Consider the following 26,531-nt stretch of genomic DNA (forward strand, 5'->3'; position numbering starts at 1 on the left):
AAAAATAAAGATGGGGAGGAAGGAGAAAACTTAAGAAAATGGAAGGATTAAAATCAATTAACAGCACTACATTGTAGCAATGAAGTCCAGAGAGATTCCACAACGTGTTAATATGACCTTAATCCCTCATCTCAGAAGAAAATACCAATACCACAAGTGTTAAAGGGGTACTCTGGGCGTTTCACTATGGCCAGGAAGTGGGTAGATGAAAGCAACAATGTCCAATTACCTCCCCGATACCAGCGCTGGGTCCTGCGTTGGCCCTCAGCCACTTACTAGTCTATCACAGTGCTTAAAGGGGTATTCCAATGGGGGGACTTTTTACCGAGGTGGCTGAGGGCAAAGACGTCCACTCACCTCCCTGATTCCAGTGGCGAGTCCCGTATCGCAGCGATTCGGTCCCCACTGCCCAGCCGCTTCCTGGTCTCTGACGCGGGCTCGAGACGTGACATTTAAGTCCGCTCAGCCAGTCTGTAACATAGGCGGGATCCCAGCTCCGTCACTGACTGGCTGAGCGGACTTTAAACTTCACGTTAAGAGACCAGAAAGCGGCCGGGGGACGGGAGCAGCGCGGGAGGTTAGTGGACGTTATTGCTTTCATCCACCCCCTTCCCGGCCATAGTGGAATAAAGCCTTCCCGCCCGAAGGAACCCTTTAAATGGATCCCCTAGACTCCCATAACCTGATGAAGACCAAAGGTGTGTCAAGTTCTTTGCTAGGCGGCTATTTCCTGTTCACATATATGTTAGCCATTGATTCCCCCAAGATACACATGCTGCTTGATGCAGTGTGAAATTAGCCTAAGGCGTGAAACACCTAAACCCCTATTACACTAACTGATTATCAGCGATACTAACTGTTATGGCCGATAATCGCTTAGTGTAATAGAAGACAACGATCAGCCGATATGCAAAATGTCGGCTGACAGTTGTCTTTCAACATGTTGAAAAAACGATCACGATAGTAGTGATACGCTGCCATCGCCCTGCGGAACAGGAGTGGTGGCAGCAGACCTCCACTACCTTCTATGGGCTACCTGGACTATCTAGCGATCACCCAGGCAGCTCACCCGGCCCTTACCCGCTCACTGCAAGCAGAGAATTAAGAGCAAGCAAGCCCTGATCTGACAGGTCGGTGCTCGTTTGCTCCTTTTAATCACCCTGGGGCTTTATCCATGTTCAGCCCATGTGCTGGCCGCATCTCACAGATTGAACATGTGACAATGACATGACAATCTGATATGCATAAGGTCTGCCTGACTTGGCTTAGAACATGACTTAAAGGAGTTATCCAGTGCTACAAAAACATGGCCACTTTTGTCTCCAGGTCAGGTGTGGTTTGCAATTAAGCTCCATTTACTTTAATGGAACAGAGTTTCAAAACCCCACCCAATCTGAAGACAAGAGAGGGGGAAAAGTGGCCATGATTTTGTAGCGCTGGATAATCCCTTTAATCTTAGTTCAGAAGCGTCTGGCAGCTGCTTATTTCCCTCTCTTTATAACAAAAAACATTAAAAGGGGTAGTTCACCAGAAATAAAACAAATCTTTCAAATCAACTGGTGCCAGAGATTTGTAATTTACTTCTAGTAAAAAAAAAAAAATCTCTAGTCTTCCAGTACTTATCAGCCACTGAATGTCCTGTAGGAAGTGGTGTATTCTTTCCAGTCCCACAGTGCTCTCTGCTGCCACCTCTGTCCATGTCAGCAACTGTCCAGAGCAGCAACAAATCCCCATAGAAAGCCTCTCCTGCTCTCCAGACTGAAAAGAACACACCACTTCCTGTAGGACATACAGCAGCTGATAAGTACTGGAAGACAAAAGATTTTTTAACAGAAGTAAATTACTAATTTTTGGCACCTTTGTTTTGGAGTGAACTACCCCTTTAAAGCAGTTGAGGCACAGTAGTTGCAGTCTGAAAGCTTCAAATATCTTAGACATCTGACTAGCGGCAGTGCTGGCAGGATCTCGGAAACAACACGTAGTACAAGTACTGTGCAGCTTGGAGTGTCAGCTTTGTGACAGCCCATTCTAGCAGGTTCTTTTCTTCTTCTCACATGGGTCAGAGGGGAAACAGAGCAGCAAAAGCAAATGTGTTATAGCCTAAAAAGCATCCCATGCTTCTGACCTATGGACCCCACTGAAGCCTGAGATTCACTGCAATCTAGAGGTAAAATGAGACCGGCTATGGCAAAGAGACTGAAAATCATAGAAACATCAGAAGATCATTTCAACCCATAAATAAGGCCTTTAGAAAGAGTTACTTTGTGCAAAACTTAAAGGATTTATTGCTCAAAAGGCAACGGCCAAGAGTCACTAAGCAGCAGTCCCTTATATAAAGGCAGTAAGTACTAGGATGGGATCATCCCTTTATTCCTCTTCCGATCGGCCATGAACCTGCGGTTGTGATTGGCTCGGGCTCCTTTGTTGGCTTCTTTCTTTCTGCGCTCTTGTACGGTTTCCCGACTCTGTCCCTGGCCTCGAGCTGTGCCCGTTACAGCTGTACTGTTATCATGCCGGATTCTGAAAAAAATAAAATATTTGCAAAATTTCAGATACATTTCTAGATATATTGGCATCTAGTTATACAGATTTGTAAATGCTATTTAATAAAGCCTGGTGTCTTCCAGTACTAGCCAGCTGCTGTATGTCCTGCAGGAAGTGGTGTATTCTTATCAGTCGGACACAGTGCTCTCTGCTGCCACCTCTGTCCATGTCAGGAACTGTACAGGTTTTTTTATGCTCTGGACAATTCCTGTCACGAACAGAAGTGGCAGCAGAGAGCACTGCGTCAGACTGGAAAAATGCATGACTTTTTGCAGGACATACAGCAGCTGATAAGTACTGGAAGGGTTCTGTTATTTAAACAGAAGTAATTTACAAATTTGTGTAACTTTCTGCCACCAGTTGATTTGACTTATTCTTTAAAATATGTTTTATGGTAAACAGATTTTTCAAAGAATTTTAGGTGACCTTTTTTCTAATTTTCCATTTTTCTATTAATATTATAAATAATGCTGAAATCTTGCAGTCTTCATTCTCACCACTGGAGCTAAAACTAAGCTAAGGGCCCTATTCCACGGGACGATCATCGTTCGCATAATACGAACGATAAACGATCGCTATTGCAAAAGACCTGAAATCGTTCACCCATTTACATGGAACGATAATCGTTACTTATGATCGTTCTTGGGGTCGTCTTGTCGTCTCTATTGCGTTTGTCACTACTGCGAATGACCAAACGACTTCTTATTCAATGTGAACGATTTGAAACGATAAAAATAGGTCCAGGTCTTAACGATGGTCTAAACGATCAACGATTTATTGTTCGGTCGTTAATAGTTAACTGCTATTCAAACAAACGATTATCGTTTAGATTCGAACGACTTAACGATAATCTGAACGAAAATCGTCCCGTGGAATAGGGCCCTATTGCACAGTAACGATAATCAGCCGATTCGGCCGATTATCGTTCGGTGAAAGAGAGAGAACAATCAGCCGATGATCGTGTCATTGTCTGATCGTTTATTTAGGGCCAGACCTAAAATCATCGTTCCCCCACCGCGCATCGCTACAGTTGAATAGCAGTGCGCGGTGGGCGACCGACGATTTGACAGCAGCAACATCATACATTACCTGTCCAGGCTTCTTCTCCGCGCTGTCTTCAGCCAGGACCACCGCGGCCTGTGATTGGCAGAGTGTGGCCTGTCAGCTGACCGGCCATTCAGAAGATAGAGCGCGCGTACCCGGGGATGAAGACAGCGCGGAGGAGAAGCCCTGCAGGTAATGTATGATGCTGCAAGGACATCGGTAACGATGTCCCCGCAGCCCTCGCTCAACGATCATCGGGCCGTGGAATAGGCCCAGTAAACGAGCGGTGATCTAGCAGATCGCCGCTCGTTTACATCGTTGATCTCGCCCTGCTCGGCCTGTGGAATAGGACCCTAAGACTCTTTATTGTGTCTGACACCAGTAGATAGATATCATCAGTACAAGACAATAGAATCTCCCTGTGGAATGACCTTTTTAAAGGTCATAGAGCGTGCTCAGTGATGTTTCACATTCATCTCAAGGGGACAGAGTCAGTCTATTGTCAACTACAAAAACATGGCCACTTTTGCCCCACTCTTGTCTTCAGTTCAGGTGTGGTTTGCAATTAAAGGGGTTATCCAGCGCTACAAAAACATGGCCACTTTTCCCCCTACTGTTGTCTCCAGTTCAGGTGTGGTTTGCCATTAAGCTCCATTTACTTCAATGGAACTGAGTTTCAAACCCCACCCAATCTAGAGATAAGAGAGGGGCAAAAGTGGCCATGTTTTTGTAGTGCTGGATAACCACCTTTAAGAACAGCCCAGGCAAGATGGCAGCCCCCATAACAATGAACAAAAAGTAAAATAAAAAGAGAATATAAATAGAATAAAATACTAACTTTTAGTATCTGACTCTAATCAGGAAAACAAAATGTAGGTGACATATTAAAGGAGGTGTCTATGTGGAACACTGCCCTTTCAAAAAGCAGCTGGCCCAGTGATCGGCAGAACTCCCTTGGGTCAAGCAGCAGAAAACCCAGCACAATTCAGGCCGCTGCAGGTGAAAGATACTATCACATGGCACTAAATCAAGACTTGCTTTTTAACCAGTTAATGACCAAATTGCTGTCCTCTTGGCTGGTAGAACAGAGTCCCTCACTTGGGATCACTCTATTACAAATCATATGTCCTAATATAGTATATGGTCAGGAGTTATCCTTTATATATTTAAATCCAATGTATTATACTAGTACCCAGCTGTACCACCATGACAATGCCTAGACACCGGCAAAATCTTTTAAGCTTACCCTTTCCTTGCATAGTAACTTGCTCTTCTTGCCTCAGCCCGTTCTCTCAGTACTGCGGGATCCTGCACAAAGTGATCAGGCTGGTGAAAAAAACAATATAGAAGAATATAGGTTAATCATAGCAATCATAGGTGGCAGACAAGAAGTGACCCTTACCTCTTAGAGAAGTTACTGCACATACAGTACTTAATTTTTTAACAGCTACCCCAATACTTAACACATATAAATGGGGGATGACTGTGAACTCTATGTAGCCTTCATGTCTACAGGAAGGGTATGTTCACACTGCGGAATCTGCACAGAGACTTCAAATGGAATCTGACGTTTGCCTCTGCCTTAAGTCCGGCACGTTCTATAGACCCAATGATATTTGTCAGCGGATTCCACCATCCGCTCAAAGAATTGGCATGCAATTCTTTGGGCGCACGGCGGAATCCGTCGGCAAATATCACTGAGTATATGGAACAGACGGGACAAGCCCAGCGGAATCCACTTGAAGTCTGTGCGGATTCCACAGTGAGAATGTATCAGAAGACTGAATATTCACACACATGCCCATTTGTTAGGCCTCTGCAGCACAGTTCAGCTATAGATCTACAATACTGGTCAATAATGGAAATTTATAGGCAGATGCCTACATTAGTTCACAGCTTCAGACACCACTATATTTATGCATTATATTTATGTCAAGTTTACGTTTTGTGTTTAGTAAATGTAATTCACTTAGTATTACCCTGACTGTTTCTTCTTCGGTTTCTTCTTCTTCTACCTCATCTTCTCCCTCTTCTCGCTCTCTGGACATGAGTACTCGAGGGACAGTAAAAGGCCTGAGGTATAACAAGCAGAATAGTATAAAAATGATGCATTTATTTATAGGGTTACCAAGCACAACAAAACATCAGAAAAGCTGGTAAACATGACATGGCATACGAGAAGGTGCACACACATATATCTATCTATCTATATATATCTACACACATATATATATATATATATATATATATATATATATATATCTATCTACACATACATACACACACACATTATATATATATATATATATATATATATATCTACACATACACATATTATATATTATATATATATATATATTTATTTGACAGTACTGACCTGCGGCTAATAAGCTCATCATCAGAGTCTGCATCATTTGCTCCAATCTGGTTGCCATCATAGGTATCATCATACTCATCATCATAGTCAGCATCCTCAGGGAGTTCTTCAGAGACCATGCTATAGCTGGAATAGCGCTCTTTTTGGGCATGTATTACACTCTTATCTGACAGTATCTGTGCTGATGATTCCTGTTTCCTGCAAGGGATAAAGGGTTAAGTATGCCCCCATAAATATGTAAACCCAGGCCAGCATTACAGTATAGGATTTTACTCACTGCCACAATAAAAACTAAAAAGCATAACTGTGAAGTTTTGACTTATCACACTAACCATTGTTAGCATTGTTGCTTTTTAAAAGTAAAATAAAAAAAAATTGTGAATTCCCCTCAAAATTAATTTTGTTAATGAAACATAAAATAAAAAAAAAAAATCTCTATACATTTAGTACCGCCATGTTAATAAAACTACGTAATTATTTGACCTGCATGGTGAACACTGTAAAAAATAAAGCTAATTTTTCACTATATAAGGGTGCGGCCTAGATGCACTGCAAGCTCCATATCCCAGCTCAGTGGTGCAGGTGTGGTGAGGCATTGAAGTCGCCATTTTTTTACCTGCCCTAACCATGCCAGCGCCACTAAGATTGGAAGACGGCAATTATGGTGCATCTGGATTCCCCCTCCCCCCGTTCAGGCAACGTCACGAGAAGGACATGGATTTCAGCACTGGATGACACTGCCTCGACACTGTCCACCAATGATCAAAAGTCTAAGCAGTCTTTACATGCAGTACCTGACAATGCAGAGGATAGCCCAAAACAGCTCGCTCAGCCAATCAATGACTCAGAAAGGACAGTGATTGGCTGAGCAGGCTGTCACTGCCAAGACAAGCCTGTCTTAGAAGCATTGGCAGCAACAGTCAGTGGGGTGCCCTCTATATCCCCCAGAAGGACACGAGGGGAGATTTATCAAACATGGTGTAAAGTAAAAACTGGCGCAATTGCCCCTAACAACCAATCAGATTCCACCTTTTATTCCTCACAGACTCTTTGGAAAATTAAAGGTGAAATCTGATTGGTTGCTAGGGGCAACTGAGCCAGCTTCACTTTACACCATGTTTGATAAATCTCCCCCAAGAAGTTTATTATAAGGGCAGCACTATATAAAAAGTTTTTAAGTGCCAGAGCACACCTTTAGGCTATGTTCACACTACATAAAATAACGGCCGTTGTCCGCGCCGCAAAACTACGGCCGTTGTTTTGAGGTTCCCTATAATGACTGCAACGCAATGTAACTACGGCCGTTGAATTCACACTACGTATCAGATAACAGCCGTTGTTTATACGGCCCCGTGAAAAATGAACATATCAATTATTTCCAGCCAGTAATACTGCAACAACGGCCGTGGATTTTAACGCGGCCGCGAACGTAAAACTTATATCTGCCGAATTAAACTTGATTTTGATGTAAAAAATTTTCTGAGTGGTTTCTCAGGCTGGGCGCAGTATTTAAAGTAAATGACCTGTTTCATCCCGTTTATAAACATGCTAGGAATCAAAATTAAACAACCATAGTTTCACGACTAGCCCGTACGATAGTAATTCTACGGCCGTTGTTTTGGCCTCAAAATAACGGCCGTTATTTTACGCAGTGTGAACATAGCCTTAAGCTGTAGTCAGCAATATGTGACTGGTCCCAGCAATCAGCCAGTGACCTATCACCATTATCCACAATAGATCACTGCCTTATATGATAGGCAATACAGCTCTCAGCAGTTCAGGAGCTTAGTAAAGACTCTTTGTACTACAGAGTAAAAGCATTTTTTTTACATTCTGGAAGCACAGACAGATATATGAAAAGCACCATGTGTCTCCTTGACCAGTTATCTCAAAGTACCCACAGTTTGGAACCTGAATTGCAGCTGACAGATTCCCTTTAAAGCCTATGGAGAATGTGTGCACGGACAGAGCATTCCCTACCTTCTTCCTTTCCAGATCCTTGATTTGTCTACAACATCTCGACTGAAAACATCAAATTCGTCGTCTGCATAAACATTTGACCGCGAGGAGACAAGGGGACAGGGATTCACGTGCTCCTGTCTACAAATGTGAAGAACATTGAGAGCAGAATAAATGAATGGACGACCCAAGTGACTTGACCGCTGTGTTGGATCTCAAGTGAACACAGTACCTGGGCATGGATCGATCTAATTTCTGCAGACATGGCGACAAGTTTTCCTCCAGCAGGTGGTTGATGACACTTTCAGGATTGTGCCCATACTCTTCTAGACATCTTAATACAAAGCCATCACCCAGATCAGGAAGCAAATCTTTCACCTGTGACACTAAAGAGTCCAGCTCAACACCGCTAGGAAATGGGGCAGCTGTAGCGCCTGCACACTGAACAGACATGGTTATTAACACACTAAAGATACTAAGGAAGCGAAAGAAAGAAAAGACAAAAGAAAGGCGGAACGCTCACTTCAGGTTCTTCGGGGTAAGAGTTTTGGTCACTGCTAGCACAAGCCCCTTCTATGTTCCTCTCAGGAGTAGTCTGAGGTGGTGGCACAGCACGCGCCCTGGGTCTCCGGGACTCTGTCCATGCACTTTGGACGCCATTTAACAAATACCTGGTGCGAGTTTCATCACTGATAAAGGGTTAAGGGGAACTTGACACGAAAGAGCATATATACTTTACTACTATTGATAGAGTGCATAAAGGAAGAATGGCAGCATACATACCTACTACTACTAACAGAGTGCATAAAGGAAGAAGGGCAGCATACATACCACCTACTACTAACAGAGTGCATAAAGGAAGAAGGGCAGCATACATATCTACTACTACTAACAGAGTGCATAAAGGAAGAAGGGCAGCATACATATCTACTACTACTAACAGAGTGCATAAAGGAAGAAGGGCAGCATACATATCTACTACTACTAATAGAGTGCATAAAGGAAGAAGGGCAGCATACATACCACCTACTACTAACAGAGTGCATAAAGGAAGAAGGGCAGCATACATACCTACTACTACTAACAGAGTGCATAAAGGAAGAAGGGCAGCATACATACCTACTACTACTAACAGAGTGCATAAAGGAAGAAGGGCAGCATACATACATACTACTACTAATAGAGTGCATAAAGGAAGAAGGGCAGCATACATACCTACTACTACTAACAGAGTGCATAAAGGAAGAAGGGCAGCATACATACCTACTACTACTAACAGAGTGCATAAAGGAAGAAGGGCAGCATACATACCTACTACTACTAACAGAGTGCATAAAGGAAGAAGGGCAGCATACATACATACTACTACTAATAGAGTGCATAAAGGAAGAAGGGCAGCATACATACCACCTACTACTAACAGAGTGCATAAAGGAAGAAGGGCAGCATACATACATACTACTACTAATAGAGTGCATAAAGGAAGAAGGGCAGCATACATACCACCTACTACTAACAGAGTGCATAAAGGAAGAAGGGCAGCATACATACATACTACTACTAATAGAGTGCATAAAGGAAGAAGGGCAGCATACATACCACCTACTACTAACAGAGTGCATAAAGGAAGAAGGGCAGCATACATACTACTACTACTAACAGAGTGCATAAAGGAAGAAGGGCAGCATACATACATACTACTACTAATAGAGTGCATAAAGGAAGAAGGGCAGCATACATACCACCTACTACTAACAGAGTGCATAAAGGAAGAAGGGCAGCATACATACATACTACTACTAATAGAGTGCATAAAGGAAGAAGGGCAGCATACATACCACCTACTACTAACAGAGTGCATAAAGGAAGAAGGGCAGCATACATACTACTACTACTAACAGAGTGCATAAAGGAAGAAGGGCAGCATACATACATACTACTACTAACAGAGTGCATAAAGGAAGAAGGGCAGCATACATACTACTACTACTAACAGAGTGCATAAAGGAAGAAGGGCAGCATACATACTACTACTACTAACAGAGTGCATAAAGGAAGAAGGGCAGCATACATACATACTACTACTAATAGAGTGCATAAAGGAAGAAGGGCAGCATACATACCTACTACTACTAACAGAGTGCATAAAGGAAGAAGGGCAGCATACATAATACTACTACTACTGAGTGCATAAAGGATAGAGAGAAGGGCAGCATACATACTACTACTACTACTGAGTGCATAAAGCATAGAGAGAAGGGCAGCATACATACTACTACTACTAATAGAGTGCATAAAGGATAGAGAGAAGGGCAGCATACATACTACTACTACTACTAATAGAGTGCATAAAGGATAGAGAGAAGGGCAGCATACATACCTACTACTACTACTACTACTACTAATAGAGTGCATAAAGGAAGAAGGGCAGCATACATACTACTACTACTACTACTACTACTACTACTACTACTACTACTAATAGAGTGCATAAAGGAAGAAGGGCAGCATACATACCTACTACTACTAATATGGGAGCGATTAAAAGATAGAGAGAAGGGCAGTATACATACCTTACTACTACTAATGTGAGAGTGCATAAAGGATACAGAGAAGGGCAGTATACATACCTTACTACTACTAATGTGAGAATGCATTAAGGGGCAGTATACATACCTACTACTAGTAATGTGAGAGTGCATAAAGGATACAGAGAAGGGCAGTATACATACCTTACTACTAGTAATGTGAGAGTGCATAAAGGATACAAAGAAGGGCAGTATACATACCTTACTACTACTAATGTGAGAATGCATTAAGGGGCAGTATACATACCTACTACTAGTAATGTGACAGAGCATAAAGGATACAGAGAAGGGCAGACTTGTTGTAGCAAGTGGATGTCATCTGCTACTGGAAATAACTCATCATAGTCACACAAAAACCTGGATATATAGAGAAATATACATTAGACATTAAGAGTTAAAAGCAACTGAATAGGGATAATTCTGCTTCAAAACCTTCTGAAAAAGAACACTGGATTTGATTCACGACTGCACCAGGATTCTGGTCCAATTTGTGGCAAATAAACTGGGGCACATATTGTGCATATTATGTATTTTAGACACTTCTTGTGCTTTTCCTTACAAGTCATGTGGTTCTGCATGAGTAGAGTGTATGGATTAGGGTATCCGAAGGGGGAAAGGCACTGAAAAAAATGTTTATGTTTCCCCCCTTTAAGAAAAAAAAAAAAAAAAGCTATAGCTGGACTTCTCTTTTAATTGTGAGTTTGTAGACGCACTTTTATGCAACATTTTAAAAAGTCGCACTCTTTTTGTGAAACTCCACTCAGTAGGTGGTGTACAAGTCACACAACCAGAAAGTGCAGTGAAACAATACATCATCCATCACACAGCAATATGTAATTTCTTTACTGCTGTGGACAGCCTGACCTGACCTGACTTTAGGCAAAGCTCCAGGTCACACGGTGCATGTCATGTGTCAGCATAGCACACTAGCTGTATTATACAAGTTATGGAGCTAATGGAGGACTTACAACACATTTATTCACACCAGGGATGAGCAATTATGACCTAAATCGAAACCAGGATTGAACACGACACCTAAGGGTGATGACAACAACTGAAACCCTCACAGGATCTGTCAACCAGAACTCTCGACAGGCAGATCTGCTGAGTAATTTTACAAATTGGGAAAAAATAAAAATGATGTATCACACCATACCGGGGGAACATGTTCCATTAAAGGGAATCTGTCAGCACCTAGACCCGACGTGAGGTGCTGACAGTGTGCATTAAGTGGCAACTTACTAGTTAGTAGGTTACCTTTGCCTAATGCAGGGATGGGGAACCTTTGGCCCTCCAGCGGTTGCAAAACTACATCTCCCATCATGCCTGGACAGCCAAAGGCTGTCCAGGCATGATGGGAAATGTAGTTTTGCAACCACTGATGGGCCAAAGGTTCCCCATGCCTGGCCTAATGTGTCAGTGGAGGCAATGATGCTGCACAATATTATTTATTCTACTGTAATGAAGAGTCAAATAATCATCACGGTGTATCGCTAATGCTGCGGTCTGGCACGCCTCACCACTCCATCCTCCTCCCTCTTCTGTATGTATAATTTGTGCTGCCTGTCCTCCTCAATCGCACCATCTTCCCGGTCTGCACATGCACTGCTGATGTCAGCAAGGGCAGAGAAAGCAGGCGGCGCACGTCCTCTGACATCAGCAGCTTATGCTCGGACCAGGAAGATGGCGTGATCGTGCGGGAGGCCAGACAGCACAAAATATACATAGAGTAGGAGGAAGGAGTGGTAAGGCGTACCAGAGTGCAGCATGAGGGCTACACCACCACGACTCTATTACTGAGACAATAGGCACTCCACTGAGACAATAGGCAAAGGTAACCTGCTAACTAATAAACTACCACTTAATGCACACTGTCAGCACCACAGGTTGGGTGCTGACAGATTTATTCTAAGGAATCCTAAATTGCTGGGTGCCAAAAGCTACAACTCTCAGCGGCACTGTCACCCAGCTTTCCTGGCAGTCAGATAGGCCAAGTACTGCTACAATATAAGAAATGAATTATCAGTTTTTAGCAAATTTAATTGTGCTGTACTGAATGGGTGGTTAGGCTGGGTTCACACTTTTTTTCCAATCCGTTTTTGAGGAGACGGATGGAAAAACAGATGGAGAAACTGATGCATTTGTGTGCATCCGTTTTTCCAATGACTTCCACCATAAAAAAACCCGGATCAAAACAGATTCTTTTTTTTATTTGTACATACAGAAAAACGTACTTGACCTCATTTTTGTATACATATATGTTTTGATCCACTTTTTTTTCTACAATGGAAGTCAATGGAAAATGGACGCACACAATAGAATCAGTATCTCCATCCTTTTTTTTCCATCATTTTTTGCAAAAACGAATGAAAAAAAAAACAGATTGCAACAACGTAGCGTGAACCAAGCCTAATCCATTTATTTGGTAAATTGCCGAGCCCTAAGGCCCTATTACACGGGCCGACAGTAAGGAGCAGTCAGCGCTTGTTTGCTCCTCATTCCCCGCTAGCTGCCGCCGCTATTCCACGGCAGCAGTGAGCGGGTGAGTCCAGGGAGGGCTGGGGGGAGCTGCGGGGGGGCTGCCCGGGTGATTGCTGATCATCCGGGTAGCCCACAGGATATAGCGGCAGTCTGCCGCCACCGCTCCTATTCCACAGAGCGACGGCAGCAAATTGTTGCTATATAAGTCATTTGTTTGTCTTTCAACATGTTGAAAGACAAACGACTTCAGCGATCAGCCAACATGAAAGATGTCGGCTGATCGTTGCCCCCTATTCCACGGGCCGATAATCGTTCCGTGGAATAGGGCCATAAGGCTGTGTTCACAAATTGCAGTAGTGTTGCAGTACTGAAGTATTTTTAGTGGAACCGCTGCTGTACTTTAAGGAAACTACAATGTGTACGTGAGCATAACCTAACTATTTTCCATTCAAAGAGGCATCTGGTCAGGTTGCCTGTTGTAGTTTTGGTATGAAAATCTGTTTTATTTCCCAGAAAATCCGCTTACCTCCTCTCTGGAAGTAAATGTGTTAATATTTGTAGAAATTCTTCCACATAGGGTTGAATATTTTCTGCTCTGAAAAACACAACAGACACTCAGACTTGACATTGGGCCACAGTGCAAGAATGACTGCAGGCGGAGGCACCATGGTGTTCCATTTACCTGTGCTCGAGGATGGGCTGCACACATGTATTGCTGATGATGATATGGGAGATTTCTAATAACTTCTTCCGGGAGTGAGACAGTCTCCTCCAGAGATCGAGCTGAATGCTAGCAGCACAAAATGAAATCCACAATTAAATCCTATTCTAGTTACTGAAGCATCCTCAGCCTGTGTCTGTGTGCAGATATATTTAGACATTAGCTTACACTTACAGTGTCACCTTATTGCTGGTTTCATGTCATTATTCAGGAGGTATGTTAATATTACTTAACTCGCAGGGCCAGATCATCATGACTATTTGTAGCTCAGGTCAGATCCTGGCGTGCATTCCTACAGTAGTTTAGTGGGTGTGCATACAGACTTACACCCGACAATTAGGTCATGGCATAAGGTAATAATTACACCCGATTATTACGTAGTGTTAACATATTTAATGCTAGGGATAAACTAGGAAACCAGCAATTAGGCAGCTTCTTACTAAAGAGGATATCGTACTGTTACCAATGATTTGTATGCACAGCGTATATTTACAAAAAAAAAAAAAAAATGGAAACCACAATTAACTTTCCTTTCCTAAAGAATAAGGCTGGGTTCACACTGCATTTTTGCAACCCGTTTAATGCAAAAAATAATGGATGAAAAAACTGATGCATTTGTGTGGATCTGTTTTTTTATCTGTCTGTTTTTTGACACACACAATATATATATATATATATATATATATATATATATATATATATATATATATATATATATATATATATATATAAAACGGATCAACAGATGCATCCTTTTTTAGCATACACGAAAACCTAGTCGAAGGTTTTTCGTATGATAAAAAAAAAAAAAGGGATACATTATGATCCTTTTTTTATTTTTTATAATGGAAGTCAATGGAAAAACAGATTATAATGGATGCACACAAATACATTTATTTTTCATCCATGCATAAAACGTATTGCAAAAAACGCAGTGTGAAACCAGCCTAACAAGCTCTACAAGGGGGTGGGGAGAGTGTTCAACAGGAGACAAAGGAGCACATTGATCATGAATATACTACTTTACCTCCCGTTTCTTTCCCTGTACCTTTAAGATTGTAAGCCCTCGTGGGCAGGCTCCTCTTCCCCCATGTACCGGTCTGTCATTTGCCTTCATGTAATGTGTTTTGATCTCGTAATGTTCCTGTTTGTTACCCCTATCTATTGTATAGCGCTCTGGAATTAATGGCGCAATAATAATAATAATAATAATTATAATAATAATTATTATTATTAATACTAACTCTTCATAACTGGGCCCTATAGCCAGTTACTTACATGTACCAGTTACTTATATGTACCTCTTATCTTGGAATTTCCGTTTTATTATTGCAGATTCAAGTTCTGTGCAGCACAGTTCATAAAAAGAGCTTAAACTGAAAAGAACAAAAAAGGTACAATTATTATCCAACCGAGTTTCAGCTGCACACCAGATCTCATCCTTACATTGAAGGTTAAAGGGGTTGTATGGCGGTCGGCCTTTCTTTACTATATTGCTGCTGGTGCATATAAAACAATAAACGTGTTATCTTCACCTGCCCGCGTTCCCTCGGTGTCAAGGTGTCCCCCACTGGCTGCAGAGCCTTCACTTACAAGACAAACTTGCCTCAGGAGTGACAGCCGGATCAGCTAATCACTAGCCGTGGAGCTGTCCTGTCTCAGTCAGTGATTGGCTGAGCAGGCTGTCACTCCCGAGTGGTGGCTCTGCAGTCAGCAGGGGACCCCAGCGAAACCAGAGGAGGACACCAAGGGAGCATGAACAGGTAAGGATAACATGTTTATTGTTTTATTTGCACCAAGAGTAATATATTTAAAAAAGGCTGCCCGCTGGACAACCCCTTCAAAGCAGAGTATATCAGGTGACATTTTACTATTAAATTGCTATTTTAAGAATGCAATGAGCAACAAGTAAGGGGTCATTCACACATTTGTAGAATTCTATGCACGAACGGTGTTCTGCGGAGTGGACCTGGGAGCTCCCAGCACCATTTAATTACAATGTAAAGAGTTTAACAGTTTGTGCTAGTGTACTGACACAGTCGCGCAGCTGCGTTAGTACACTAGCGGATTTCAATGGATGTGTGAATTACCCCCTAAAGCAGGAAATAAGGTGCTTTACAACTACAGCCTCAGTTATTTCTAGCCCTATTTCGAAGGGTCCTCTTATACTCACGGATCATCGGCCGCACAAAGCACCGATCAGTGAGATTGAAGCACGTTTGCAGTGCCTTTACAGGGCACGACCAATTGAGCGGATGGCCTGCATGAACGATTCCTGTATTGTTCTTGCGGCCAATAAATTTCATTGTTATTGTCTGCGCGTATACTGTTTACACAGAGAGATGGATTTTACGGACACACAAAAGATGAGCCAACGAGAGGGCGTTTTCTGGCAGATCGTTGTCACTTTTGCACAGGCCGATTATCAGCCAAATGAGCATTTATACTAATTGCTGATAAGCAGCCCATGTAAAAGGGCCGAATACTATTCTCCCCCAGTTTAGACTAGCTGGATATATCCTTTAATGTCAATATCGCTTAACATATATATATATATATATATATATATATATATATATATATATATATATATCACCAACATATTCTGCAGCACTGTACAGCGATTGTTATGGCTCACATCCATCCCTGTCCCCAAAGGGGCTTAGTCTAGATTCCAAATGAACAGTATGTTTTTGGATTGTGACAGGAAATGCACAAAAACATAAGGAGAACCTGCAAACTCTAGGCAGATGAGCTACAACAAGTCACAATTTCCTGTTTTTTTGCAGTGGATGGAAAAGAGGAGGGAGGGGGGGGCCTGGGAAAAGGCTTATTGAATGCAAGTAATGGCATATTTGGCTAATAAACCCAATAAAACAAAGTTTCTTAAAATCGTCTGGACTATTGATTTCTGCAAAAAAAAGAAATACGACAGTGACTCTTTAAAAAGTTATATAGATGTGTATATACAATGTGTTAGTGTATGTGTGCGGTTCTGCCACACTGGTAGCTGCTAAAAATCCAGGAAGTGAAAAAAAATAGTCCATGTGCCAATTCACATTGTCTCCTGCTCCTTCTGCTCTCCCCCCTAGGAGACAAATATTCCATGCCTCTGTCTCATATTGTGTGTGTTTGCTGAGATCAGGCTGATGATGCAGACAGGAGGCTTGGCTGGATCCCCCAATCCCCTGAGTGATTCACCATCTCTGAATGGACAGAAGCAGATGCAGCACTAATTTTACTGATTGAGATGGGTGGGGGCTGTGATGGTCAGCTGAGAGAAAGCATTGTATTCTGGGAACTGCTGAATCAGGAAGGACAGAAACATAAAACAGAACAAAAAAAAAACCAAACAAATGGATTTTTGGTAGTTTCAAAACTGGGATAGACAAGTAAGTAATGCTATATGCTTCTGCAGAAGTTTCATTTTTTTTAACCTCTACCCGGAGTTCCCCTTTAAAGTGATATTGGTACCCCCTTACTCCATGTGCAGTTCTCTGCACTGTGCACAAACTTGGATGCTGCACATATATCCCTGTATAAAACTTGTCTGTATTCTCTTTCTGCTCTAAAATCTCATAATTTCATCAGTGCTAAGTGTCAACCTGGCGGGACTTCATGACATTTGGGCCCTCTCGCGAGCCAGGAGATAGGGCACAACTGTTATGACTGTAAGGCCAACTAGCTGACACTATTAACAGATTAGATGAAGCAAGAGTAAGGGAGGTGACAATATCACTTTAAAGGAGGTTACCCTGCCAGTTCCCATGTGCCCGTACCTGTTGAGGAAGTTATGTTTCTGGAGAGTCTCAGACGCTACAGGAAAAATTTCTAGAAAAGCCCAAACTGTGCTGGAGGTATCACAGAGGTAAATGACAGCATCCTGCAGCTCCTATGAATGGGAAATGTATAAAATATCAGTAGTTACAGTGTATACGTCCACAGAAATAGTATATCATTCAGTATATAAAATACCTGCTCCGGCATATCCAGGGGTGTTGTAAGCTTCTGTTCTTCCAGCTTCAGGGGTTCTTTACTATCCTTCTGCTGAATCCCACAAACATTCATAATCGAACTGAAAACCTGAGGAACACAGAGTAAAATCAGATGCTGAGCTTAGGTTACATATTGTTCAACTGGTTCAGCCTGAAAGAAAAAAAACACACACACAATGGGGAAAGTTTTACTACTGTAAATGCACCAGAATTATGTAAAAAAAAAAAAAGAATAAAAAAAACTTTACCTAGAAGGGTGCAGCTTAAATGCATGGCTCAGATTTACTATGTGTCTGCACCCCACTTATTCTCAGCTTGCACAGGACTTTCCACAACAGTTACTACTGCCGCACCATTTGGGTGCCCAAAATTATGACATGCTCAACTCTTTTTCTTGCCAAAAGGGAGAGTGTCATCCCTCCGTGCGACTTTTTAGTCAGATTTATGAAACAAAATCAGCAGATTGTGGCACATAAGTCTGAGTTTAATATACAGTGGTACCACGGTTCTTAAACTGCTTGGAACTTAAAGGGAACCTGTCACCGCAGACGCCGGCACAGAGCCCGCCCGACCCCCCGATGCAGCCCCCGGATACTTACCCTTTCCGTCCCGCTTCTGAAGCCGGTCCCGAGACCAAGATATCAGCGCCCGCTGCAGAGATGAGTCCGATGCCCACTTCCCCGGTGACAGGTTCCCTTTAAACAGTATTTACAAGGAAAGTTTGCTTTGGTTCTCAAACACTTTTTGGGCACCCAATCTTAAAGTACAGTAAGGCTGCATTCACACGTTCCGTGTTCTGCAAAGAACACGGACGTGGAATGCCTGTAACGGACTCCCCCTCCACCCGGGCAGCATCTGTAATTAGATGCTGGGAGCGGGGGAACTGTATACCTATGTGCGTCGCTGTAATGACAAAGCCGCGTGGCTGCTTCATTACAGCGCGGCGCGTATCTGTACAGTTCCTCCGCTCCCAGCATTTTATCACAGATCCTGCCCTGGCGGAGGGGGAGTCCGTGCAGAACAAGGAAAGTGTGAATGCGGTGTTTGAACGAAAAAGGCCAGCTAATAGGTGGTGTACACTGTCTCACTTATGTTTACACTGTCATAGACAGTTTTAGTAAATCTGCCCCAATGAGTAGTCAAGACCAACAATCAGATTTTTGCCAACTTTTATCTAAATAACCAAGCCTGACTAACAAACAGGGACAAAGTTACAGAGGACGGAGAGGTAACAATCATGCCTGGGCCCTGGTACCTAAGACAGCAGTATTATAAGCAACATCTCTTCTAACAAATATTCTATACAAATGTCCAGGTACCAACCCGCATCCACACTACCCAATGAAAAATCTGAGTCCATGTCAAAGAAGTGACATGTTCCTCTTTTTCCCGCTATGCAGTTTTTAAATCCACATTGGCAAAAAATGCACACCATAGATTACAGTGTGAACAGTGAAAATTCCCATATGCGAGGGTAAACCACATGATCGTCACATGGATTCAAATGCAAAATCTGTGAGAAAAAAACCCTCTTACATTACTGATAAAATATTACTTTTCTCTGCTAGATCACACAAATCAAACATTATTTACATGTAATAACCTTATGGGAAAAATAAATAAATCTGCGGTTTAATATCGCTCCTGTTCTGTTAGAGCACCAATTCGTCCTGGTATTCCTGCACAAAGAAGAGTCACTCCACTGTGACCACCACCGGCACATCATCAAAGGAACACCAGGTGCACCATTACAAGTCTATAACATCGGTACCCAGACTTTTTATCATTTAAACTTAAAACTTGGTATGCTTCACAAGATCTAAGACCCCGTTCACACGTAGCAAAATTGGCGGAATTCCGCAGCGGAATTGTCTGCCGCGGAATGCCGTTAGCCTCCCTCTCATAATGGGATTCTATGGGCGGCGCGCGCTGCTGTTCTCACAGCGTCTCTCCGTGCTGAAGAATGAACATGTTCATTCTTCAGCGCGGGGAGAGCAGGAGCGCACGCCTCCTATAGACTCCCATTATGAGAGGGAGACTAACGGCATTCCGTGGCGGACGTGTGAACGTAACCTAACAGAGAAGCTAAATACATAAGCATAGGATAAGCTCTGGATATTCTTGTGGCATACTAAAGTATCCAACACCATCAATAACTCACAGCTGAAAGATCATCCACCCATCAGTTATTTCTGAAGTCTGGTCCCGCCATCCCTATACACAGGAACATTCGGCACAGCTGAGTGTTCCTGTGTACTCTATGGGGAGGGTTAAAGGAAATTTTTATTAAAGTACTGTATTGCCCCCCAAAAGTTATACAAATCACCAATATACACTTATTACGGGAAATGCATATTAAGTGCTTTTTTCCCTGCACTTACTACTGCATCAAGGCTTCACTTCCTGGATAACATGGAGATGTCACAACCAGACTCCCAGAGCTGTGCGGCTGTGGCGAGGATGATGGCAGGGGGATACTGAGGGACACAGGGCACTGGAGGGATACTGAGCATCCCTCTGCCATCATCCTCTCCAGCAGCCACAGCCCGCACAGCTCTGGGAATCGGGTTGTGACATCACCATTTTAGCCAGGATGTGACATCACCATGTTATCCAGGAAGTGACATCACCATGTTATCCAGGAAGTGAAGCCTTGATGCAGTAGTTAGTGCAGGGAAAAAGCACTTTAAAAGAATTTCCCGTAATAAGTGTATATTGGTAATTTGTATAACTTTTGGGGGACAATACAATACTTTAATAAAAATTTTCGCTTGACTTCTCCTTTAAGATGCAGCCACAGGTGTCTGGCTGTGGATTACGTCTCCCATAACAAAGGGATCAGGTGGTTATTTTCCATTAAGTCTGACCCCTATCTCCACCGACATGATGTTTTAGGGGACGGTCGGGACAGCCCCATACACCACACAGTGAGCATCAGGTATGGCAAACAAAAGTATAAGGTGTGTGGGGACCTTTACTGTAGGTTTGCCCTACCCAACTACACGTGTATTCAGCCTTAAAACACAAGTGTAACTAATGGCAAAATATTTTCCCATTACTTGTAGTAATGTAGGCACGCTGTCATCAAGATCCTGGTAATAGCTGGGCTGTTGCTGGAATATATTACCTGTTAATGAAAAATAATAACATTTATCCAAAGCACAGAAGAAGAAGGAAAAAAAAACACTAGACATAGGATGAAAGTATGTCTCTTGCCTTCATCCTCGGCGCCTTTTCTGTGTAATATTTAGTGTAATCCTGTGTCCGATAAGGCTGTTAGGAAAACTGGGGGTGGAGCGTTTGGCGCGCCCCAGTGCTCCAAATGGTCCTACTTGACACAGGATTACACTACAAACAGCATGGAAATGGCACTGGGGAGGAAAATAAAAGACATACCTTTATCTTCAGCATCCTGTGCACAATAGGGAGCTATCAGCAGGTTAGATTTGTCTAACTTGCTCATAGTTTCCCTTTAATGATAGGCAATAGTCTCACATTGTGCTGTTATGGTTTGATACTTATTTTTTGTCTTGCTAAAATCCGTAATTCTCTGCTCACCAATCATCTTCTGCAAGAGGGCAGAGTTTCCTTTCCCAAAGAGGACACATATATCCAGGAGTTTTGGAATGTCAAAAAGGAAATTGTTGTACAAAATTTCCCCAAACACTGATGGAGTCATATGATGATCCTAAAGGAAAAGAAGCAGAATAAGCTAGACTGAGGCAATCTGCACTAGTTTTGTTGAGGAAAAGAGATGAAAGACTTCAAGTGACTCTGTACCCACAATCTGACCCCCACAAACCACTTGTACCTTCGGATAGCTGTTTTTAATCCAAAATCTGTCCTCAGGTCCGTTCGGCAGGTGATGCAGTTATTGTCCTAAAAAAAACAACTTTTAAACTTGCAGCCCGTGCTAAATGGGAGTATCTGTGCCCTAACTTTGCACCACCCCTCCGTCCCTCCTCCCCGCCCTCTTCATCATTAGTAATGCCACTGGAACATTTTCTACATGCTGAACACTGCACAGGTGCTTAACGATCCAGCCCATGTTCAGTATTCACACAGCTGACGAATAGGAGACAATCTGCCTGGAGCATTCCTAATGATGAGGAGGGTGGGGAGGAGGGACAGAGAGGTTGTGCCAGCCTAAGGCATACACAATCTAAGCCCCGCCCATTGGGCACGGGGCTGCCAGTTTAAAAGTTGTTTTTTAGGACAATAACTACATCCCCTGCCGAACGGACCCCAGGACAAATCTTGGATTAAAAGCATCTATCTGAAGGTACAAGCGGTTTGGGGGGGGGTAGATTGTGGGTACAGAGTCGCTTTAACCATTAGAAAACAGTCAAAAGCTTCAGGTCTACAAGACAGAGACCTTGGACTCTTTATGTGTAGACATCCTCAGGAATGTGAGAAAGACGTGGCGATGGAGATCATCTTGTACATTCTGCACAGCAGGTGGCAATGGGAGGTGGCGATCATATCGACGAGGCGCACAGCTCAGGAAAGAATCCAAACATTTCTGCAGGGACTCGTCGTATACTACCTAGAGGGACAAGCCATGAAAAAAATATATATATAATAATAATAAAAAAATGTTTTTTTATATATGTATATATAGAGAGAGAGAGAGAGAGAGAAATAAACGTATGTAAATCATATATATGGAAAAATATAGTATCTCCCCACCTGACACCAGAAAAGATCATAAGGCAGAGCTAGGAGCCACTTTAGGTCCTTCAGGATGAAGTCTACCCTTTCCAAGAACTCCTCTAGCAGAGCAGGGGCGCAGGACTCTGGAGGAGGAGTATATACTATAAAGTGTCGAGCAGTAATTCGTCTTGGATGCTGAAGGGTTTAAGAGGAAAAAAAAATGTTGCTTTAGTAAATACACAGTAAAATAACAATGCTGACGCATCTTTTCATAGAACTTGCTATCTTCTATTATTCTTCCAAGAAACCTATGAACAAATAAGCATTACAAATTCTCGTCAATATGGCGCACCCCTTCCCAAGTCTGACAGCTTCGCCGCTGACTTACACACTCTTAGCAAAGAAAATGGCAACACCCAGTTGTCAATTTAGTCATACATTCCTCGAGTTCTAAGAACAGATTGAACATTAAATGTAAATATAAAAATACTAGATCAGACAAGCAAGGATAGCTGGTTTACAGCGAAGTAAATATGGTGGCACCACCATCTGGCCTTACCATTAGTGTGAACCTGTCAAAATGGGCGGCATGCAACTTCTGCAGCAGCAGAGAATGAAATGCTGAGCGTCCAGGTCCGGATAACATTGCTGAATCTAAACAGTTTCGCTCAATACTACTTTACCATATCATGATGGCCTCCCACCATTATGACCAAATGTAAACTACCCAGCTGATGTGGCCCAGAAGTGTTTTCTTTCATTATTGTTATATTCATTGAGCAGATATAAAGGTATTTCTGTGCAAAACATATCTAATAGTCATAGTAGACAGTAAACATGCTCATCTCAGTGATCGACGGCCGAGCCACACACACAATCGCTGGATGGCTCATGCGGCCCGTACCTGAAAACGTCCGTCGGCCACATATTACCTATCACATGAGAAGATGTGTGCCCGATGGCCAATTAATTAATTTGGGTCGAAAGGACATGATCAGCTGACGAATGAGAGTTTGCTTATTCAGTGGCTGATAATTACCCAATGTAATAGAGCCCTATGTAGTACGCCAAGGTAAACTAAGGGCCCTATTACACCAACAGATTATCTGACAGATTTTTTTTTGAGCCAAAGCCAGGAATAGACTATAAACAGGGAACAGGTAATACAGGATAGACTGAGATCGCTCCTCCTTTTCAAATCCATTCCTGAGTTTGGTTTAAAAAAATCTGTCAGATAATCTGTTGGTGTAATAGGGCCCTAAGAGTTCTTTTACACTTATGCACAGCTGTGTCAGCACGGTAGTGCAAACTTTTCGATGGTTTCGAAGCTTCCAGCATGATGATACATTATGATGCTGGGAGCTCTGAAACCGTTAAAAAGTCGGGAACTCCGAGGTCCGCTACGCAGAACACTGTCTGTGTCCTTCTGCGGCATCTCCAGGTCCCCTGCTGAGAAATCCCACTGCCAGCAGTGACAGCCTGCAAGCCCAATCATTGGCTGCTGCGCTGTCCTGTCTCAGTCAGCGAATGGCTGTCACTGCTAAGATTAGTCCGCTTTGGAAGTGGCTGTAGCATCAACAGGGGACCCAGAGACCTGCCAGGAGGACACCAGGGGAGCACAATGAAGCAAGAATAGCTTCTTTATTATTTTCTATATTTCCCATGTTTTTGCCCATTCCTGAGTGATAAAACTGCATTTATACTGTTCATAAAAACAGGCAAAAATCTGTTTGTCTTTTTTTTTTTCTTTTACTAAAGCTTTGGCTCTCCAGGCATGATGGGAGTTGTAGTTTTGCCAAGGTTCCCTACCCCCGATGTAGATAAACTAGTCACTATGTCGGCTCATAAGGGCCGGTTTAGACTACGGAATTCTTACGGATAAATTCCGCAGAATTCCGTTGCCTGTACGCGCTGCGGCCGCGCGCCTTTCCGCTGGCTCCATAGACACCATTCTATGGGCCGGCTGATTCCGCACGAACCGCACGTCAATTCTTTCAGCAGAATGCGGAATCAGCCGGCCCATAGAATGGTGTCTATGGAGCCGGCGGAAAGGCGCGCGGCCTTGAGTGTATACAGGTGAGAATTCCGTAATCTGAACCCACTCTAAGAAGTAACAGAGAAATATCAAACATACATGGAAGAGACGGAACTCTTACCAGAGCGGGTAGTGTATGCGACTTCTCAGTCCCTGGATCTTTCAGGGAGACTTGTAGTTCATCCAGAGGTAGGCTGGGCATGCTGAGGAGAAAGCAGACAGGTAACTATCCACATGTACATGATACGCTGATCTGTCACAAGTCACTATATCCTAAACTCATGTCCAAATTAGAATGTAAAATATCAAACCAGTAGGTAATGGGTCGGACAAAAGCATTACTGGGAACACTGGGCACAGTGATAGAAGGGGCTATATATTGAGATCAGAGCATGTGTAGAGTCCATATGGTTGCAAGCTTTTTACTCTACTAGTGTGTAGAACAGTAGTGGATCATAATAGGGGCGTTTCGGGCGGCAGCCCGGGGCCCTGAGCTCCTGGGGGGCCCATGACCACCAAAAAAGACTTATACTTTCAGTGGTGTACTGTCTCCTGGCTACACTTCCGCCATGATTGGCAAAAAAAAAATCGCTTTTTTTATGGCAATTTTGCACAAATCAGGACATTATCACATTATCTGTCCTGTACTATGAACGGCAGGCTAGTGCTGCCATAGTTACAGTGGGGTGGGGGGCCCAGGCTTGGTGAACAGCCCGAGGCCTATGGTAAAGTTAATCCGCCCCTGGTGGGGAACCTTGGTTCTCCAGATGTTGCAAAACTACAACTCCCATCATGCCTGGACAGCCAAAGCTTTAGCTTTGGCTGTCCAGGCATGATGGGAGTTGTAGTTTTGCAACAGCTGGAAAGCCAAGGCTCCCTACCCCTGCTTCATACCAGTGATTATGGGGGGCATCACCAATACAACCCCCCTAGGGATCTCAGTCTCAATCCGGAGGCTTGGAAGCAGATCCCCCTTTAATTAAAGTGAATTATAGGTATATATGACTATGACTAAAGCCATAAATCTATGGGATGTAACTATTACTGGTCACCAGTAAGACATATCCTAAATACTGGGTGACCTAACGCCATGTCACGGTGACTAAACCAGTCAGCAATCAGACCAGGTTATATAACCGGAGGCAGAAGTCTGTGCTGTGTGACCAGAGACATAGCAGAGAGAGACGCACATGCCAACTCCCCCAACATGTCGGAGACTAAACACACAGCAGGGACTAAACTAAGGCAAGGGAGCAATGTCAGCAAACACCGGGGAAAACCGGTACCTGTCTCCTGGAACCTGCCAACAACCGCACTGTACAGCCAGACCAGAAGTGATGCACAACCGCAACGTCACCACCGATCACTAGAGCAAGCTCCGTAGTCAACACTTTTCATACGGCGGCCATTTTGCCGTAGCCCACTCGCTTGGTCTCTCATAAAATGGCTGCCAGGCTTCAGCGAGAGACGAAGTCCAGAAGCGTAGTGTAGTAACGCCGGTGCATCTCATTACTAGCCTCCAACCACTAGATGTCCCTCCTGTGGATGATGATGAGTTCATCTTTTTTTTTTTTTTAACTATAAACTATAATTGAATATGACTGGTTTAATATTCTTGGGTTTTCTACCTATTTTTATGTTTCACAGAAAAGGCAATACACACTATTCCTGCAAAGCAAAGATTATTTCTGAAGGGCTTATAGTTGGAATTTTATCTGTTTCTAGGAAAGCTGGGTCACAGCCAATATGTCTATGCTAAGTACAAAGACCTTTTTGATGGCCAATGAGGGACACTTGTTTACTCTATGAAACTTTTACAGACAGTTCCCATTGACCAATCAGTAACCCTGTCTGTAATCATGGACCCCCGACTGCGGACAGGATTACCAATGTATTTCAGTAACTGTCCGCATTTGCAGGGACTCACTGTCAAATAGATGACAAGGATCGCACAGTGGAAAGGGGCCGTAATGTCAAATGGTTGATCCGAATATAACAAATTTTTAGCATCCAACATTCACCACATGATAGAATAATGTGCAAGTTTGGGTCTATTAGGGTATGTGCACACTGAGGAATCCAGGTGGATCACCCACGGTGGATTCCACAGCTCGCCCTTGCTCGCGGCCGTGCA

At 43.1% G+C, this 26,531-nt stretch overlaps 1 protein-coding gene across 1 annotated transcript; it reads right to left on the reverse strand.

Moving 5' to 3' along the window:
• Positions 1-2,261: 2,261 nt before the first annotated feature.
• ASCC2 (activating signal cointegrator 1 complex subunit 2) lies at positions 2,262-25,787 on the reverse strand. The gene is made up of 19 exons (XM_069961456.1): positions 25,684-25,787; positions 24,519-24,600; positions 22,399-22,557; positions 22,085-22,255; positions 21,268-21,397; positions 20,769-20,836; positions 17,690-17,797; positions 17,494-17,606; positions 15,016-15,090; positions 13,676-13,783; positions 13,520-13,588; positions 10,795-10,869; positions 8,448-8,613; positions 8,157-8,365; positions 7,946-8,065; positions 5,966-6,163; positions 5,568-5,661; positions 4,835-4,914; positions 2,262-2,520 (listed from the first exon to the last, which is right to left on the reverse strand). The coding sequence occupies exons 2-19, from the start codon at positions 24,597-24,599 to the stop codon at positions 2,349-2,351; spliced, it is 2,196 nt and encodes a 731-aa protein (XP_069817557.1). The 5' UTR covers position 24,600; positions 25,684-25,787; the 3' UTR covers positions 2,262-2,348.
• Positions 25,788-26,531: the final 744 nt, after the last annotated feature.

This window comes from Dendropsophus ebraccatus, chromosome 3, assembly GCF_027789765.1.
Source record: "Dendropsophus ebraccatus isolate aDenEbr1 chromosome 3, aDenEbr1.pat, whole genome shotgun sequence".
In the NCBI taxonomy this organism is placed as follows: Eukaryota; Metazoa; Chordata; class Amphibia; order Anura; family Hylidae; genus Dendropsophus; species Dendropsophus ebraccatus.

Excerpts from the sequence above, each read along its gene's own strand:
- ASCC2 (XM_069961456.1), bottom strand. The coding sequence starts at position 24,599 with ATGCCCAGCCTACCTCTGGATGAACTACAAGTCTCCCTGAAAGATCCA. Across the intron at positions 21,398-22,084 it reads CTACACATAAAGAGTCCAAG|GATCATCATATGACTCCATC; the intron begins GTCTCTGTCTTG and ends CTTTTCCTTTAG. Across the intron at positions 10,870-13,519 it reads CATTTACTTCCAGAGAGGAG|GTTTTTGTGTGACTATGATG; the intron begins GTAAGCGGATTT and ends CTATATATCCAG.